The 20,811-nt window shown below is 39.0% G+C and overlaps 3 protein-coding genes across 3 annotated transcripts; all 3 read right to left on the reverse strand.

Moving 5' to 3' along the window:
• Positions 1–1,383: 1,383 nt before the first annotated feature.
• LOC103511310 (hemicentin-1-like) lies at positions 1,384–11,129 on the reverse strand. Its single transcript, XM_026825065.1, has 12 exons — positions 10,883–11,129; positions 9,869–10,102; positions 9,087–9,316; positions 8,053–8,104; positions 7,238–7,302; positions 6,471–6,707; positions 5,862–6,012; positions 5,225–5,409; positions 4,460–4,689; positions 3,942–4,198; positions 2,824–3,122; positions 1,384–1,567 (listed from the first exon to the last, which is right to left on the reverse strand). Exons 1-12 carry the CDS (start codon positions 11,100–11,102, stop codon positions 1,451–1,453), a joined length of 2,277 nt encoding a protein of 758 aa, XP_026680866.1. The 5' UTR covers positions 11,103–11,129; the 3' UTR covers positions 1,384–1,450.
• A 565-nt stretch (positions 11,130–11,694) lies between these two features.
• LOC103511320 (hemicentin-1-like) lies at positions 11,695–17,741 on the reverse strand. The gene is made up of 7 exons (XM_008476044.1): positions 17,378–17,741; positions 16,788–16,972; positions 16,024–16,253; positions 15,526–15,782; positions 14,250–14,548; positions 13,758–13,763; positions 11,695–11,769 (listed from the first exon to the last, which is right to left on the reverse strand). Exons 1-7 carry the CDS (start codon positions 17,739–17,741, stop codon positions 11,695–11,697), a joined length of 1,416 nt encoding a protein of 471 aa, XP_008474266.1.
• A 519-nt stretch (positions 17,742–18,260) lies between these two features.
• On the reverse strand, positions 18,261–20,811 carry LOC103511330 (extensin-1-like). The gene is made up of 4 exons (XM_008476053.1): positions 20,778–20,811; positions 20,505–20,521; positions 19,828–20,037; positions 18,261–18,434 (listed from the first exon to the last, which is right to left on the reverse strand). The coding sequence occupies exons 1-4, from the start codon at positions 20,809–20,811 to the stop codon at positions 18,261–18,263; spliced, it is 435 nt and encodes a 144-aa protein (XP_008474275.1).

Below are 20,811 nucleotides of genomic sequence, written 5' to 3' on the forward strand. Positions count from 1 at the left end.
TTTCGACATTAACCTTGCCTAGTTAAGTTCTCAAGAGTCTTACTCTCCACGATTTCAATCTCGAAAATGGCTTGCAATTTAGCGATATAAAGTTGTTAGCCAGCACCTGAGAGCTGTCCATAAAACTTAACGTTTTTCCTAAACAAACTAGACAACATTATTCATAATGCCGATATTCACATGGAATAATAATGATCGATACTCCACTTGGAAAAGTTAAACGAACTAGAACTGTAGCGACCTTTTCTCAATATTTAGCGTCGAAAGCTCCCATGGTTTACTCTCATGATCTGATAATATGAGGTCAATATTGTCAGAAATCCTTACGTAAGCTCTCATCTGAATACTCGCATAACGTGACGTTCAAATGCACTATCTGTATCTAGCTTTACCTATTATTAATAGCTCTTAAAATTTATACTTTTGTTTTCTGGTGAAATATTTACGGTCGCGTTACACAAGGGAGGCGCATTTCGCCATATTATTAATAGCTCTTAAAATTTATACTTTTGTTTTCTGGTGAAATATTTACGGTCGCGTTACACAAGGGAGGCGCATTTCGCCATAGAACACTAAAAAAACGTTACGTGTTGCATGATACGAAAAGGCATTTGACGTAATTTGTGCATATTAATGTATCCCATGTTAATGTACCTATGTAACCTGAACCGTCTAAAGACTCTTAAAAGTTTTACACATTATTCAAACTCTGAAGGAAAGAGAGTAAAGGTATTGTACTAGTGTAACATTCACAACCAATGAAAGTATCTTTTCAAGGTAAGAGATTTACTATTTTTAGACCAAAAACGAAATAGACGTTACGTGTTGCATGACACGAAAAGGCATTTGACGTAATTTGTGCATATTAATGTATCCCATGTTAATGTACCTATGTAACTTGAACCGTCTAAAGACTCTTAAAAGTTTTACACATTATTCAAGCTCTGAAGGAAAGAGAGTAAAGGTAGGTATTGTACTAGTGTAACATTCACAACCAATGAAAGTATCTTTTCAAGGTAAGAGATTTACTATTTTTAGACCAAAAACGAAATAGGAGAAAAACTTCTTCTTTTTATTTTTACCGTAAAGGGTTCTTTGTTCGTAAAAGATGGACAGAAAAGAGGCCATTGATGTCTACAAAAGACGGGCCAATCTTAACACTGAGAGTTAACACAGTGTCAAGGGTTTTCTTTGAATTCACCCATTTGATTTACACAGGCCAGTAGGGTATTTCTTAAACTCTGGATAAACTGAAAATTCTCTGTAGTAGGTAAATGTGTGTTCAAACATAGTCGACCGGCCGCGGTAAATCTACGTTGTCGAGGCAGTGTGGACGATTCAGTCAACATCGATCGATGGCCGGTCGAATATGTGTGGACACACCTCAAGTTTGGGCATTAGAGAATCCTTGGTTAAACCAGGATAATCTGGACAAAGCTTGGTTATAAAGTTACTTACTAACTCCAACCTCATTGGACGCCTGACATTCATAAACCCCGGCATCCGATTGGTCCGCTTCAATAATGTGAATGTCGAGCTCATTGTTGAAATACGTTTCCTGTGTCTCCTGGAAAAGGAAGAAAAAAAAGTTGCTGAAAATTCTGTCCATTCATTCTATGAAGGGTTAAACTTTGGAAAAAGGTCGAAAGGATGTCGGACTTCTCTGGAAGCTCAAACTTTGCAGAGAGGTTCATTATAGAAAGTAGATCAAAAATGTCCCTGGGCCCTGTTTCCAGAAGGTACGGTTCGGCTGTTATTCAATACCAAAGTTCCGCTATTTTAGAGCTATACTGGGTTATATCAAATTGACCGTTCTAAAATTATTGTCTGTGATAAAAGAACAAACGGATATAGGTAGATTCACTATTATTCTCAATAAATAAAAATTATTTGATATTGAACAAAACCCTGACCCATAAAGTGGGTGTATGGTTTTTTAATCCACCAGAAAAATAACAATAAACACTACGCCAGAACTCATGGATGCTATCTTGTCAAATGCCAGGTAGCCAGGATGATTTTGGTCCCCACAGTCTCCTGTCATCACGAAATTCACCTTTAGGGAACACAGAAGCATTGTATTTGTATGAGAATTGCGAATACATTAGAACATTCGTAGAAACTAGTTTCAGGGTTGTATTTAAGGGGGGCCCAGGAGATAACAATAAAAAAAGCCCCTAACCCGATTTGAAAATGGTTTGTTCTCGGAATTGAATAAAATTCTATACAGGAGAATAGAATAAGGCCCTAGGACAAATCATACCATGAATCATTTTATCATAGTTCATTATCATTATCCGCTGGCAAGATGGTAGCATGAAGATTGATAAAGTAATTAGGATGAACTTTAAACTGACAGGGGCACACCCGCGGCGAAATCCGTCGAAGGCCTTCTTAAAAACAAATATTACTCGGAAACTAATGTAATACAGGTATTCGTAGTACCAACCTAGGTAAATAGGTATATTTATCCATTTTACGATGTAGGTAAGGGTCTATAATACCTACCATATTGATTGTTAATTTACAAGGTCGTAAAAAAGGGGTTGAATCCTCTAGACTAGACTCTAGGGTACAAGTGACTTTAGCCATAAGGTGAGTCCAAACATAGTCGACTGGCCGCGGTGAATCTATGTTGTCGAGGCAGTGTGGACGGTTCAGTCGACATCAATCGACGGCCGGTCGACTATGTGTGTACACACTATAAGATTGGGCATTAGAGAATCCATAGTTAAAACAGGTTAATCTGTACGAAGCTCGGTTACAAAGTTATTTACTAACTCCAACCTCATTGGACGCCTGAAAACTTAATAATTGACTCACTTCTTTGATAAATTGACCGTCTTTCTTCCACGCCAGCGTAGGCGGAGGGATACCGTCTAAAACGAAACACGACATCACAATGTCGTCGTTTTTCTTGAACTCCACGGTGTCGGACGTTATCTTAATCTGAGGTTTCTTCTGTACCGTCAGCATCACTTTATCTGAGCCACTTTGGCCCTCTGAGTTGTTCGCGACGCATAAATACCATCCTTGATCCATTGGTAGGACGGGACTGATGAGGAGGTCGTTTTTGGTTGTGGTTATGAATCGAGCTTCGTTTCGAATATCTCGGGATTGAGCTGAAAATTTGAAAAAGGATGGTCTCTTGAGGGAAGATAATAAAGGAAAATTACCCGATAGTCAATTCCCAGCATTTGATACCAAGCAACCAACAAATCAGTAAGAGAGGTAAACTTGGGCGTTCTCTGCCACCTAACTCTCACCTAAGGTCTTGATTTACCGTGATGTTTTATCTGCAAATTTCCACCCCATATTAGGTGTTCAACTCCTCCATATTAGGTGTTCAACTCCTAACATCTAATTTGCAAGTATTCAGTTTCGTTGGGAAACCCCAATGTGACGAAACCTTTACAACTCTTGAAGTTAAAGTAGGTGGAGGTTAGTCCAGTAGTAACGCGCTTGCTTGCCATGCAGAAGGTCCAGGGTTCGAATCCCACCATCGACAAAAATTTGTACTCGTTTTTCGATTGCAAATATTTCAACGGGTTACTTTCTGGTGTTCTCGTGTTGACCCAGCACCTAAATGGGGAGTATTGTGCCTCTTCTCGTCCATCTGATGAGAGGCATACTACGGGATGGGCATGCTACGACACAGACCACTTGCGTCCAATGTAGCAGTTGTTTCATTGCCTTCTGCATGGCAAGCAAGCGCGTTACCACTGGACCAACCTCCTATCTTCTGAAGTTGGATGTACCTGACGATTCCCTTAGTAATAAAACGCTGGCCGAGATCCTCAGCTAATTTTAATGAAGATGTACGTAAGAGTATGATGGCCGAGAACATAAATATACAATTAAGTTGATGCTCTTTTATCTTAAATGTGAAGACCATTTCGTTGAGACCAATTCTGTGGAATTAAAGATGAAATTAATTTTACCTGAGGAAAAATTCGACCTCACATGCAACCACGTTAGATTGTAGGGTAGACTTGAAGTAACGGAGCAGGTTAGGATGACAGACTGGCCAGAGACGCCTGACTTTTGCAAGCCTGCCTTTACTTTCGGAGGAAGACCTTTGATTTGTAAACGGAGCTTTTTGGACGCGGGCCCGGCAATGTTGTTTGCTCTGCATGTGTATACGCCCCCTGACGCTAATGTTACATTGGGGATTTTGAACTCTACATCAGCGGATTGTCTGAAATCAGAAATTTTAGATGTAATGCCGAGACTAATTAATATCCATTGCATTGTCAGTATGGAAGTGGTAGCTTATAGGTGAGAAAATTTTCATGTCCGGGACACACAGTAAGCTTTAGCCTGTATTCTGTAACAGAGAAAACTTTGCCCCGGGGACACCTTTCCTTGGATTTAGAATACACATAGGGAAATCAAAACTTGTCCATTGAACTCGAATTTGTCCCAAATCTAAGTAGAACAAAACCAAATCGTCCCTTACTCATAGTGGAAGTTGACGGATTTCACCAAACCATCTTTGAACCACCGGACATCGAAGGGTACCAAAGATTTAACACTGCATCTGAGGACAGCCGAGGACCCGATCCATTCTATCTGGTGAGAGGCCATTTCAATACGAGGACTTTCTGGATTCTGTGGACTGAACGCGGTAGGCGAGATTCTCTTGAAGGGATAGGACGTGTGTTCTTCGTCGTACTTTTTGCCGGTTATCTGGAAGAAAAGGAGTCCAAAATAATGGTTGATGGTCGTTGTCTTCTACTGTCATCAGATCCATAGCAAGAATTTTTTATACCTTATGAGGTAGAAAAAATGTACCACAGCTCCCGGTCTATTGTGTGTCGGTCGCGTCAATAAATTTTCATTTAGAATAGTTGCACTGTGGTTTATGGTAGGTATGTGTAAGCTGAAATGCTTTGCATGCTACGCACATTGCATATCTACATTTATTGAAGGATGACATACAAATCGTAAAAAATTCTAGATCAGAAACTTTTCCTAAGGTTTATTTTTTTTATTTTTCTACCTAGATACCTAAAGAGTAACGAGTAGCAAAATATAGGTATGTAGGTAGGTATAAAAAACGAAAAGATTCGTTCTCAGAACGGCTGTTCTCTTATCCTGTCCGCCTTTTCTCTTCAATTTCGAGATGATAAGACCTCTGGCTAAAAGCTAAGAGGCATCATAAATATCCATAATATAGGTACCTATTTTGAATAAATTTATTTTGAAATTGAATTTTTCTTACGGCAATAAAGCAAGGGTCATCATAGGGAACAAAGGGACCACCGGAATAAACGCCATCGTTATTTGGGGTGGGTTTCAGTGGCAACCTTGCTAGGACGGTTCCATTGATGGCAGTGACTTCTACTGACGACAGCTGAGTGGAATCTTTATCTTCCGTAGTTTGAACCAAGATGGAGTTCTTCGCTCCTGGAATAACAAAGTTGAAAAAATAAATAAATAAATAAATGTTACAAAGTTGAGTGGATTGGAACACATCACATGCCTTCAGGCACACTCCATTTGTCAAGGGTCTAGAGTCTAGGCATTACCTTGCCCTTGGGATCAATTTAATTTGAAGAAACCATTTACTGATCAAAATTTGCAATTAAACAATAAGTTGATATTATGTTGAAAATAAAAGCAATAAATAGTATGTTGGCTTTTGAAAACATCCAAAAATGTCGATGGAGAATATTATAGTGTCATCCAAATCCAAAATACAAAAGTGAACAAAGATTCAATTGAATCAGCCCAATAAAACTGAGTTGTTAGTTACCTGCATACCTATTTATTTATCTGTGAAGTGTGGATGTATGATTGGTAAAATAAATAATTGTATAATAGGTACGATAGATACTAATTTTGATTTTATAGTTTACCTTTCAAAGGTCTATGATAGGTGTTCCTTATATTGGTGGTAGGTTTGAGGGCGAACCCATGCACGAAATCTGTGCTGCTCAATCCTGTAGATCTGACAGAATGTTGAGAGTCGCTCGAAATTTGAACTGTCCACACCCCAGGCTCAGGATCCTATAGAAAAGAATGACGAATTTTACTCAATGTGATTCCTCTTTGACCTGGTATAATATATGTGACTGTTGGCAAACTCGGTATACCTGTGTGATTTTTTGGCCAATCAAAAATATCATTTAACTCAGCACAAATTTCGCGATTTCGCTTCGTTGTTCAAATGGGGACAGCGTTTTTCATCAGCCTCTCAATTAGATCTGGTGTGATTGATTTTGGGCTGACATTGGGTTTCGACTGATTTGCCCTTCCCACTCAACCATTTCTAATCTCTTTAGAAAAGGAAATTCCAACCTGGTATCCTCCTAGTTTAAAAAAGCCCCCCCGCCAGACTTTCGCATTGTTAATAGAATCGCACCTATGTGGAGGGGGTCAAGGGGATGATTAAAAGAGGGAAATACCGACCCCCAAATGAAATAAATTGGGACATAAAGGCAAAGTGAAAGAAGCAGATTACCTACCTTGACTGAAACTATCTTGACATGATCTAAATCCAACAGTGGCGTAACATCACTTGGTCTCCCCTGGGGGTTATAGATGTTCACCAAAGGCTTCAACCCCGCCACTGACACGGTGAATTCTTTCAGTGTTTTGTCAATGGGGATGCCGTGGTTTTCGCCCACAGTGGGGTTGGGATTATCCACACTGAATAGGTTTACTTTCAATGAGTTGAGGGACAGCCTGACAAAGTTCAATACCTGGAAGAGATGGAAATAAGGAACAACCTCAGTGGTGTAGTGGTTAGCACGGTGGACTCTGGATTCGGAGGTTGGTGGTTCGAGTCCACAAGTCAAGTCATAAAATTTAGCGTAGTATATTTAGCGGCGAACTACATTCGTGACAAGCATTTATACTTGACACAACTAAAATTCCTTTGGAGTGGAAATAATGTCTAGTACGTAATTGGGCATAATTATGGTAGAAATTTTGCTATCTCTAAATTGCTAGCTAGAGAATACATACAGAGTTTATGCTGTGATATCCACAAAAGTTGTGAAAAGGCTCTGCTTTAACACAAATAAATTTATGATTTGATTTACCTCATCCACTTCTTTCTTGTTCAGATGGTACACTACGCCTTGGGCATAATTATGGTAGAAATTTTGGTATCTCTAAATTGCTAGACTCTCTAGCAGCTAGAGAATACATACAGAGTTTATGCTGTGATATCCACAAAATTTGTGAAAAGGCTCTGCTTTAACACAAATAAATTTATGATTTGATTTACCTCATCCACTTCTTTCTTGTTCAGATGGTACACTACGCCGTATTTATGAATGTAAAGTTCTTGTCCTTAGGATATCTATGTGAGATGAGTCATTAGCGTTTACTACTGAGGCAGTATGACTATTATTAGTTTTATTACTATTACTAATTAATAGTAATTATCGAGCCTGACTCATACAATCAATGTCAAGCACATCTAAGTTCTGATCTTTGTGTGATCAAGGACGGATACTTGTGAGGCGTTCATGAAAGTACAATTAAGTTTAGCAAGTTCGCAATTTTTCGCACGTACAATTGCACAAGTAAGAAAGTAAGATTAAAGTTGGAACTTACCAAGTCAGAATCTGTCGGAATTTAGCTAGGATAATCTGACTTGGTACTCGTAAGCGTAAAGGCTCGTTCCCACTTGTCATTCGGAAAAAATCGTGTCGTGTGTAGTGGGAGCACTCTCATTTAGATTACATTGCCTACAGGACATTTGGAAAAAATTCGGACGAAACTCACAAGGGGGAACGGGCCTATTAATTCAGCAATTCACAAGATTTTTGCTGTTCTTTTTGAGCGTTTAATAGATTGTTGATGAATTTTCCTGGTAATTTTTCTAGCAAGATTTTACTGGACCGCTAAATGTTGTGTCAGTCAGTCAGCAGCATTATGAGTGCGGAAATAGCACTCATTCTCCTTTGCGATTGGTAAGTGTGATCAACTCTTGAGTCAGCAAGCAAAGACACAAATTTTCTTCAGATGTGCCATGAGGAAGTCCTTTTTTTCCTGCGAAGTCTTTTCTTCCTGCATTCCTTAATATCTAAGCACAGCCACAGAGGAGTTTGTATTTGTTCAGCAAATGCTTGCACACTTTCTGCTTCAGCTGAAAACCGAGAAACAGAAGAAATTCTAGTTATGAACCTTCCAAAGGCTTTTTTATAATGATACAATAATAAGTGTACCTAATAATAATATAGTAAGTCAGGCAATAGTTCACTGTGATTTCAGAGTGCTATGAATCATGGTTTGATACCAAGCAACCAACAAATCAGTAAGAGAGGTAAACGCCTTGGGCGTTCTCTGCCACCTAACTCTCACCTAAGGTCTTGATTTACCGTGATGTTTTATCTGCAAATTTCCACCCCATATTAGGTGTCTCTCTCTGAAATCCTGTATACGGTCCTGACTTTTATATAGGCACAAAAGTACCTACGTCTTTTTGTAGATAGTCAATTGAAGTTGGACATAATTATGTTTTGTGTACCTAATGCATTAGAATGGAAGTAGTGAGTACGCATACATAATTATGTACCTACATGTTTTACTTTGAATGTCATTATGTCACCTAATTCAACATTGTTTACATATTTTTTTTCTTCTTTTTTTCAATTATGTATTTCTATTGTTACCTAGGTATTTATGTATTTATATTTTATTGTTTATTTTAACGATTGAGGGAGTAGCGATGATGCTTCTTGTTCATTGTATCGATAGTGTGTCAGGTAGACCTCACAGGTGGACCTGAGAGGTAGGTACGCATGTAACTTTATCAGATAGGACTACCAAGTCCTGGCCGACAGAAACGTGATTCTAATCAGTAGATATTATCACACAGGTAAGACGTATGCGTAATCATAATCACTAATCACCTGGATATAGTGTAGCTGTAGACGCTGCTTCATGATTTGAAAGGATAATCAATTTATCACCTGAAATTTTTTCCAGAGGTTTGATAGAGGAACTTAAGTGCTAAGGTCTTATCGTCCGAAAACGTAATAAATACCCGAAACAAATCCGCCCCGGGTGGGAATCGAACCCACGACCTAGCGCTTACAAGGTAGACGCGCGACCTAGCGGTGGCGTACCTGAGATTGTTTCCTCTGTATCAACGTCGAGACTTCGCTGTACAAATCATAATCGCTGGACCGCGCGTCAGTGAACACGTAAATATAGGACCCTGGTTCCGATATGTTCACTGCTTCGTACAGAGCAGCGAACGTGTTTTCCGGACAGTCTGCTCCGCCAAGAACGCTGATTTCCTGGAGTTTTTCCTTGAATTCCTTGTGATCCTTGGTTACAGTTACAGGACCCACGTCTGGAAACGGGAGAGGTGGGTTCTAAGGCTGGGCTGTCACGATCAGACTGTCTGACAGATCTAGGTGTGTTAGGTCTAACCTAGGTCTGTCAGACATTGTGAGTGTGAGTGGCAGGCATAAGAGGTCAAGTGGCTCTTTTTACGAACGAATATACACTCAATTCACACACAGGATTATTTCCATTCAACACAACTCAATCTCAATATTATGCCCCAGATCATTTCGAATAACAGCGGTGTTTCGATTATTGCATAATCTGTATGTACATCAGCTGTTTCCGTCATCGTCATTGTTAGAAACTTTTTCTGCCATTTTTGTTTGATAAACAGAAAGTTTCAATTGAACTGTAACGAACTGTAGACGCTGCTTCATGATTTGAAAGGATAATCAATTTATCACCTGAAATTTTTTCCAGAGGTTTGATAGAGGAACTTAAGTGCTAAGGTCTTATCGTCCGAAAACGTAATAAATACCCGAAACAAATCCGCCCCGGGTGGGAATCGAACCCACGACCTAGCGCTTACAAGGTAGACGCGCGACCTAGCGGTGGCGTACCTGAGATTGTTTCCTCTGTATCAACGTCGAGACTTCGCTGTACAAATCATAATCGCTGGACCGCGCGTCAGTGAACACGTAAATATAGGACCCTGGTTCCGATATGTTCACTGCTTCGTACAGAGCAGCGAACGTGTTTTCCGGACAGTCTGCTCCGCCAAGAACGCTGATTTCCTGGAGTTTTTCCTTGAATTCCTTGTGATCCTTGGTCACTGTTACAGGACCCACGGCTAGAAACGGGAGAGGCGGGTTCTAAGAGTGGCCTGTCACGATCAGACTGTCTGAGAGTCCTAGGTCTGTTAGATCTCACCTAACAGGTCTGTTAAGTCTGACCTAAGTGTGTTAGGTTTTGTCTAGGTCTGTCAGACAGTCTGAGCCTGAGAGGCTTGCAGAGGAGGTCAAGTGGCCCTTTTTACGAACGAATCTGCACTTCCAATTTCTCACTATTTACTCCACTCGCAGAAAGTGTCGAACACTGGTAAGACGTTTTTTTTTGTGAGTGGAGTAAAATTTCAGGAGAGGGGAGTGCCGAATCGTGGACTAGGGCCCTGGACTACCTTGTGGTCAGTGACCGTCCGGGCACTATTAGCACATCACGTGCTGCTGACTATCTATTCATGGGCCAGCCAGGGCCTACAACCTACATAGGCCTCGTGAGAACAAGCACTTCCGCAGAGAAAACACTATAGATTTATTCAACTCTGTAGCATACAAAGGACGTAAAGAAGCATTTCTATCCAACACTCTTTGAAATTATCTCCCTAGATCAATTTGAATAACAGCGGTGTTTCGATTATTGCATAAGCTGTATGTAGGTATGTATATCAGCTGTTTCCGTCATCGTCATTGTTAGAAACTTTTTCTGCCATTTTTGTTTGATAAACAGAAAGTTTCAATTGAACTGTAACGAAGTAAACTTTCCTCTTTACTACTAATTTCTTTGTGATGACTAGACCGTATTTACGTAATATGGGGGACTAGGAACTAATAAACTAGGAAAAGTAACTTACTTGGGTCTCTGAATGGAACAAGCACAAAATTGTAAATTGGTTTGTTCGATCGTTCCAGCATTGTATCGAGTATTTTGGCAGCCCCAATTTTCACATGTGTCAAATCGTCCCACATGGATCCCGTAGAATCGAATACAAATGTTAGGGAGGCTGTACCAACTTTCTCCCCCAGTCTGTCACCATACGCACTAGAGCTTCTCAGCACTTGATCACTTTGCATGATTCCTATTTCAGACGTGAAAACATCTACAGGCAGCAAGCTTCTTACAATCGCAATGAAGTTTATACTTACAGCAAGCTTCTTACAATCGCAATGAAGTTTATACTTACAGCAAGCTTCCATCTACAGGTTGCCGGCTTATGTTGAATATCCCATCGGGAAATAATCTACTGATGGCATCATCTTCAATTTGGAACACTTCAGTTTCTATTTGAATGTCAGGTGGATCCTTAGTATCTACTGGCTTGGGGCAACCACGACCAAACTCTCCAGAACACTTGGAATTTTTTCTATTTTTGTTTTTCTTTCTAGATTTTTTAGGCGATTTAGTTGTACTGTCATTACCTAAATGCTTACGAACACTCGACGGACCCTTGCTAAGTTTGTTAAAATATTTATTGTTTATAAAAAGTTCTGCTTCTTGGTAATCATCCTCTATTTTCTGCAGGCTTGTTCCGTTGAGAGCCACGACTTTTACGTAACATTGGGAAAATTTCAAGAGACACAAAACTACGAACAGATGCACCAAATACATTTTTACTTACTAAATAACTCGAAACACTTTCTTTTGGCTTATTTCCATCAAAAATAATTAGTGTCTTCCCATGTTGGAGAGCAAGCTTGAGAAGGCCGAGTTTGTCAAGTTTTGGAACCGGACAACATGGGGCTGGAACAACCGCATGCCCGGTACATGGTTCAGGAACAATTGGGGCAGGCTAAAATGAGAACGGAAAAATTTTCAAAGAGGCGTACCTCATTACTCATTATCAACAGATATTAAATCAAATAGGTATATTTTTCATGTACTTAGATATATTTGTACAGTAAGTACACGAAAACTGTAAATTTGAAATCACAGCTTTACACTTCACCCGACGAATTACACTTGCAAAATTCAATATAAAATTAAATGACAGTAAAAAGTTAGTACATAAACCAGACAAAAAGTACGAGTGGTGAGCCACAAACCTAATGATCAATTTCAAACGTTAGTTTAGTTGGTTGTTAGTTTGATTAGTTTTCATTCTTATTATTCTTAAATTTTAGTAATAAGTACATATAAAGGAGTTAGTAGCTAACAGGTTAAGTGACAAGGAATTTTCTTCCGAAAAGGGTTAACAAATTTAGTTATAATTTTACGAAATGATTTTTGTACTCACCTGTCTAAAGCCAATATCTAGATATGTTAGTTTTAGTAGATAAGGTACCTATAACTTAGATAGGTACCTACTTACCTTGTGAAACATGCAAAGTTCCAAGTACATACAAACAAGGGGTTGCACATTAATTTACAAAACAATTGTGTACGGGCTTAACCCTGATACCGGTACTACTATTTACAAAGGGATACAATATTTACAATTTCTTTCTACTAGATTTAGTGGTGGTAATTTAAATGTTATGTGCCAGGAGTATTTACAGCTATCACCCATTCTACTAAGCTAACTAAGCGCAGTCTGTCGGACCGTTTGAACGTGTGTGGCGGGAAAAGCCTCAGACCTAGGTCTGTCAGATAGTCTCAGATGGTCGGGCAAGGTGGAGGGAGAGATGAGGCTGTCAGACCTAAGTGTCAAGATTTTTCCGCAACACACTTTCAGACCGTCTGGCAGATTTAGGTCTGAGCGTGAGTGGTTGGCATAAACCCGGGGGTAAGAGTGATATTTACAGCTACCACCAGCAATTTTTTACTTTCTATTGGTGAAGTATAGCGTAGCGTACTAGTAATGAAAAAGTATCGTTCTATTTACAACTATGTACAATATTTACAGTATTTACCACAGGGACCACAGGCGGTATGTACGGATAGGGTTCTTTTACTACAACCTATACTCCTAAAGGTGTGTCGGTACATACTCCTTAAGGTGTTTAAAATTTGTTTATATTTGGACACACCGTCCATCGATCGACAAGATTAATCTATGTTGTCGAGGCAGTGTAGACGGTTCAGTCGACATCGACGGCCGATCGACTGTGTGGGCACACCTCAGGATCTGACGACGCTACGTCAGGTCGTAATTCTGGCAGTATAAACAGGGTATATTGATAACATTCTATTCTACAGAAGAACTTTTTTTTCCGCCTCGCATACCCAGTCATTTCACATGGTTTAGGAACACCCTGTATTTTTTTTCGCCTTTTCAAGTGTAAGACGGGGTCAACGTTTTTCCTCAGCCTCTTGATCAGCCCTAACTAGGGTAATTGCTGTGGGCAGTCAGGCAGTGTGGGCTGACATTTGGTTTGGGCTACAAATTTTACGAGTTATCAATACAGGGAGACCCTGTATTAGTAAAGGATAAAGATTGCTTTATTATGGAATACGGGTCGGGGTAAGAAACCAAAGAGTTTTGCCTTTCTAAAGATGTTTTATTTACACTGGTATTATTTGTTATAATTTATTTAGATACAAGGCACCTCCAATATCAGGTATGCAAACAAAAGATTACGAGCTTTCCGATTTTGACAGCGAACTCTGACGGTTAATTTACCAAATTTACCCCACGAGAAAATGGGGCGAAAACACAAAAAATTGTTCGATGCATGCATACCAGAAATACTCCAATTTTTTGCTGCCACATTAAGACGTTTGTTACCAAAGGAGATTTAGGGTAAGTTATAAAGGCCTTGTTCATGTGCATACCTACAGGATTTACTTACAGTTCCCTAGAAGCATGGACAATAAACAGGTGACCTCTTTGAAGGCCTTCTTAAAAACAAATATTACTCGGAAACTAATGTAATACAGGTATTCGTAAGTACCAACCTAGGTAAATAGGTATATTTATCCATTTTACGATGTAGGTAAGGGTCTATAATACCTACCATTATTGATTGTAAATTTTCAAGGTCGTAAAAAAGGGGTTGAATCCTCTAGACTAGATTCTAGGGTACAAGTGACTTTAGCCATAAGGTGAGTCCAAACATAGTCGACTGGCCGTCGATTGACGAGATGAATCTATGTTGTCGAGGCAGTGTGGACGGTTCAGTCGACATCGATTGACGGCCGGTCGACTATGTGTGGACACACTATAAGATTGGGCATTAGAGAATCCATAGTTAAAACAGGTTAATCTGGACGAAGCTCGGTTACAAAGTTACTACTAACACTCCAACCTCATTGGACGCCTGAAAACTTAATAATTGACTCACTTCTTTGATAAATTGACCGTCTTTCTTCCACGCCAGCGTAGGCGGAGGGATACCGTCTAAAACGAAACACGACATCACAATGTCGTCGTTTTTCTTGAACTCCACGGTGTCGGACGTTATCTTAATCTGAGGTTTCTTCTGTACCGTCAGCATCACTTTATCTGAGCCACTTTGGCCCTCTGAGTTGTTCGCGACGCATAAATACCATCCTTGATCCATTGGTAGGACGGGACTGATGAGGAGGTCGTTTTTGGTTGTGGTTATGAATCGAGCTTCGTTTCGAATATCTCGGGATTGAGCTGAAAATTTGAAAAAGGATGGTCTCTTGAGGGAAGATAATAAAGGAAAATTACCCGATAGTCAATTCCCAGCGTTTGATACCAAGCAACCAACAAATCAGTAAGAGAGGTAAACGACCTTAAAGATCTCGTCTTTAAGGTCCGAAAGAAAGACACACTATCACGTCACGTGAGCTGTGGCTACTATCAACGGATTTACCTAGCTACATTATTAAGGGAAAACTTTGAACTACATCTTTCTTACTCCCCATGAGTACACGTAACCTGCCGTGACGTGATGTGATAGTGGTGTGTTTCTACGTTTAAGGTTCACGCACACTTATTCGTCACGTATACGTTCGGTCACCTTAGTTCATATTACTCCATATCTTGTTCAATATTACTTTACAGTCCGTCTCTGTTGTGGATAAGTATGTTTCTACTTCAATATCTCCACTGGTATATCTCCACATCTTTAAAGATTTAAAGATTTGGGTTTTTAAAAGATGAGTGTTCCACCGCCGTTTTTTTTTCGTAGCAATGGAACAACTGCTACATTAGACGCATGTGGCCTGTGTCGTAGCATGTCCATCCCGTAGTATGCCTCTCATCAGATGGGCGAGAAGAGACACAATACTTCCCATTTAGGTGCTGGGTCAACACGAGAACACCAGAAAGTAACCCGTTGAAATATTTGCAATCGAAAAACGAGTACAAATTTTTGTCGATGGCGGGATTCGAACCCGGGACCTTCTGCATGGCAAGCAAGCGCGTTACCACTGGACCAACCTCCTATCTTCTGAAGTTGGATGTACCTGACGATTCCCTTAGTAATAAAACGCTGGCCGAGATCCTCAGCTAATTTTAATGAAGATGTACGTAAGAGTATGATGGCCGAGAACATAAATATACAATTAAGTTGATGCTCTTTTATCTTAAATGTGAAGACCATTTCGTTGAGACCAATTCTGTAGAATTAAAGATGAAATTAATTTTACCTGAGGAAAAATTCGACCTCACATGCAACCACGTTAGATTGTAGGGTAGACTTGAAGTAACGGAGCAGGTTAGGATGACAGACTGGCCAGAGACGCCTGACTTTTGCAAGCCTGCCTTTACTTTCGGAGGAAGACCTTTGATTTGTAAACGGAGCTTTTTGGACGCGGGCCCGGCAATGTTGTTTGCTCTGCATGTGTATACGCCCCCTGACGCTAATGTTACATTGGGGATTTTGAACTCTACATCAGCGGATTGTCTGAAATCAGAAGTTTTACATGTGATGTCGACACTGATCAATACTGCCAGTATGGAAATAACATGGTCCCTAACGTCTAAGGCACACAGGGAGCTTTAGCCTGTATTCTATGAGAGCAAACTTTTTCCGGGGATAAATTTCCTGGGATTTAAAACACATATTGGGAAATCAAAACTTATCTATTAAACCCGACTTCTTTTCATCCCAAATCCAAGTAGAACAAAACCAAATCGTCCCTTACTCATAGTGGAAGTTGACGGATTTCACCAAACCATCTTTGAACCACCGGACATCGAAGGGTACCAAAGATTTAACACTGCATCTGAGGACAGCCGAAGATCCAATCCATTCGATTTGGTGAGAGGCCATTTCAATACGAGGACTTTCTGGATTCTGTGGACTGAACGCGGTAGGCGAGATTCTCTTGAAGGGATAGGACGTGTGTTCTTCGTCATACTTTTTGCCGGTTATCTGCAAGAAAAGAAGTCCAAAATAATGGTTGATGTTCAGTCTTCTACTGTCATCAGATCCATAGCAAGAAAATTTTGTACCTTATGAGGTAGAAAAAATGTACCACAGCTCCCGGTCTATTGTGTGTCGGTCGCGTCAATAAATTTTCATTTAGAACAGTTGCACTGTGGTTTATGGTAGGTATGTGTAAGCTGAAATGATTTTTATGCTACGCACATTGCATATCTACATTTATTGAAGGATGACATACAAATCGTAAAAAATTCTCGATCAAAACTTTTCCTAAGATTTATTTATTTTTATTATTTTTTTCTAGATACCTAAAGAGTAACGAGTAGCAAAATATAGGTATGTAGGTAGGTATAAAAAACGAAAAGATTCGTTCTCAGAACGGCTGTTCTCTTATCCTGTCCTCGTTTTCTCTTCAATTTCGAGATGATAAGACCTCTGGCTAAAAGCTAAGAGGCATCATAAATATCCACAATATAGGTACCTATTTTGAATAAATTTATTTTGAAATTAAATTTTTCTTACGGCAATGAAGCAAGGGTCATCATAGGGAACAAAGGGACCACCGGAATAAACGCCATCGTTATTTGGGGTGGGTTTCAGCGGCAACCTTGCTAGGACGGTTCCATTGATGGCAGTGACTTCTACTGACGACAGCTGAGTGGAATCTTTATCTTCCGTAGTTTGAACCAAGATGGAGTTCTTTGCTCCTGGAATAACAATGTTGAAAAAAAAGTCAAATTAAATGTTACAAAGTTGAGTGGATTGGAACACATCACATGCCTTCAGGGCCACTCCATTTGTCAAGGGTCTAGGTTTTCCTTGCCCTTGGGATCAATTTAATTTGAAGAAACCATTTACTGATCAAAATTTGTAATTAAACAATAAGTTGATATTATGTTGAAAATAAAAGCAATAAATAGTATGTAGGCTTTTGAAAACATCCAAAAATGTCGATGGAGAATATTATAGTGTCATCCAAAATACAAAAGTGAACAAAGATTCAATTGAATCAGCCCAATAAAACTGAGTTGTTAGTTACCTGCATACCTATTTATTTATCTTATCTACAGGTTGCCGGCTTGTATTCAATATCCTAACGGGAAATAATCTACTGATGGCATCATCTTCAATTTGGAACACTTCAGTTTCTATTTGAATGTCAGGTGGATCCTTAGTATCTACTGGCTTGGGGCAACCACGACCAAACTCTCCAGAACACTTGGAATTTTTTCTATTTTTGTTTTTCTTTCTAGATTTTTTAGGCGATTTAGTTGTACTGTCATTACCTAAATGTTTACGAACACTCGACGGACCCTCGCTAAGTTTGTTAAAATATTTATTGTTTATAAAAAGTTCTGCTTCTTGGTAATCATCCTCTATTTTCTGCAGGCTTGTTCCGTTGAGAGCCACAACTTTTACGTAACATTGGGAAAATTTCAAGAGACACAAAATTACGAACAGATGCACCAAATACATTTTTACTTACTAAATAACTCGAAACACTTTCTTTTGGCTTATTTCCATCAAAAATAATTAGTGTGGAGGAGTTAATGCTGAGTAGAAAATACTGAATAGAGTTAAACTTTGTTCCAACTGAGTCTAATTCTTATCAATATATCACAAAAAAATCCCGTTGGTACCTACAAATCATTGATATCATTTTTAAAAGTAAACTTATGCAGGCGCGGAGATCAGGCAAACATAGTCCCAGCCTCCCCAGAGGACCCCGGAAAAGTGCAAAGTCCGTAAAATTTCAAGACCCAAAAGGAAATAAAATTGAGCTATCTAGAAAGAAGACAACACAAGTTTTATCACAATGAGTTAAAGTTCTCATTACGAGTATTAAATAGTTTTTATTTTTAAAATAAATAAATACCTACCTATTTAAATAAATACAAATAAAATAATATTAATATGTACATTGTACGACTGATCAATACGATCATCTCAATCACATAAATAATAACTATGTACCTAAGAAGGAATAAAATTAATCTATACTACAACCGGCAGAGGGGGTCCTTTATATACATAAGGTTCTGGAATAATCGGGCAAGGTGGAGGAGGTGCATACCCTAAATCTAGAACGGCTAGGGGGGTTGGTTTGACCTCAGGAGCGCAGGGCGAGTCGCAGCCACAACCATGGTGGCATGGCTTGGCCCAAGATAACTGGAAGGAAAATGGAAACAAGATGTATTTTATTAGAAGAGATACCCCGAAGTTATAAAAGTTTATTTATAGGTATGCCGTTTTTTTTTCATTTTATTTGTTACAATAATTATAATTACATACTTTATTTAGAATGCCAACGTAGGACTGAAAAGTCCCTTTTTGTCAGCTTGTATCTTTCGGATTTTGATTACGAGCAACCAGATACACTGCCAACAATTGTTTTTTGAAGATAATATTAAATTTCATTTGGTCCGATCTCTAAGTTTCCAATAGCAATTTTTTAATAAATCAATTAAATGGGTAACACATTGGATGGTTTAGTAGGTGAATGAGTAGGTACCTACTTAGCTGATACTGCTGTTTATTTAATCACAAATACTAGGATAATACAGTGCATTCATAAAGTCCCAGGGGGGGACTTTATGAATGACAGTAAAAAGTTAGTACATAAACCAAACAAAAAGTACGAGAGGTGAGCCACAAACCTAATGATTGATGATCAATTTCAAACGTTAGTTTAGCTGGTTGTTAGTTGTTAGTTTGATTGGTTTTTATTCTTATTATTCTTAAATTTTAGTAATAAGTACATATAGTGGAGTTAGTAGCTAACAGGTTAAGTGACAAGGAATTTCCTTCCGAAAAGGGTTAACAAATTTTATTATAATTTTACGAAATGATTTTTGTACTCACCTGTCTAAAGCCAATATCTAGATATGTTAGTTTTAGTAGATAATTGCCACGGAGACTGTTATTAGTAGGTATTATAGTGATTTAAATAACTTAGATAGGTACCTACTTACCTTGTAAAACATGCAAAGTTCTAAGTACATACAAATAAGGGGTTGCACATTAATTTACAAAACAATTAAACACAGTTAACCCTGATACCGGTACTACTATTTACAAAGGGATACAATGTTTACAAAATGTACAACGTCTTTCTACTAGATTTAGGGGTAAATTATGTTATGTGCCAGGAGTATTTACAGCTATCACCCGTTCTACTAAGCTAACTAAGTACTTATCCCCGGGTGTTCAGTCTCAGACCGTCTGACAGACCCAAAGCGCAGTCTGTCGGACCGTTTGAACGTGTGTGTCGGGAAAACCTTCAGACCTAGGTCTGTCAGATAGTCTCAGATGGTCGGGCAAGGTGGAGGGAGAGATGAGGCTGTCAGACCTAGGTCTCAAGATTTTTCCGCAACACACGTGCAGACCGTCTGGCAGATTTAGGTCTGAGCGTGAGTGGTTGGCATAAACCCGGGGGTAAGAGTGATATTTACAGCTACCAACAGCAATTTTTTACTGTCTACTAGCGAAGTATAGCGTAGCGTACTAATAATGAAAAAGTATTGTTCTATTTACAACTATGTACAATATTTACAGTATTTACCACAGGGACCACAGGCGGTATGTACGGATAGGGTTCTTTTACTACAACCGGCAGAGGGGGTCCTTTATATACATAAGGTTCTGGAATAATCGGGCAAGGTGGAGGAGGTGCATACCCTAAATCTAGAACGGCTAGGGGGGTTGGTTTGACCTCAGGAGCGCAGGGCGAGTCGCAGCCACAACCATGGTGGCATGGCTTGGCCCAAGATAACTGGAAGGAAAATGGAAACAAGATGTATTTTATTAGAAGAGATACCCCGAAGTTATAAAAGTTTATTTATAGGTATGCCGTTTTTTTTTCATTTTATTTGTTACAATAATTATAATTACATACTTTATTTAGAATGCCAACGTAGGACTGAAAAGTCCCTTTTTGTCAGCTTGTATCTTTCGGATTTTGATTACGAGCAACCAGATACACTGCCAACAATTGTTTTTTGAAGATAATATTAAATTTCATTTGGTCCGATCTCTAAGTTTCCAATAGCAATTTTTTAATAAATCAATTAAATGGGTAACACATTGGATGGTTTAGTAGGTGAATGAGTAGGTACCTACTTAGCTGATACTGCTGTTTATTTAATCACAAATACTAGGATAATACAGTGCATTCATAAAGTCCCAGGGGGGACTTTATGAATGTACAGTTCTATATATCTCTACTTGTAACAATCTTACCTGTGTGTAAACAACAACTAAACACAAAACAAAAATTACGTAATTTCCCATTTCCTCTGTGACTTTATGAATATACAGTTCTATATATATCTCTACTTGTAACAATCTTACCTGTGTGTAAACAACAACTAAACACAAAACAAAAATTACGTAATTTCCCATTTCCTCTGTGAAAAGCACAACTGGTCCAGAAGAAAACTGGTTCACGACCAACACATCCACTGATTTCGGAAACTGAAGAAAACAGAATTGTTTATATTATTTATAACTTACACAGCGCTATCGTATAAACACCTGAAGATACCAT

This window comes from Diaphorina citri, unplaced genomic scaffold (assembly GCF_000475195.1).
Source record: "Diaphorina citri unplaced genomic scaffold, Diaci psyllid genome assembly version 1.1 scaffold31, whole genome shotgun sequence".
In the NCBI taxonomy this organism is placed as follows: Eukaryota; Metazoa; Arthropoda; class Insecta; order Hemiptera; family Psyllidae; genus Diaphorina; species Diaphorina citri.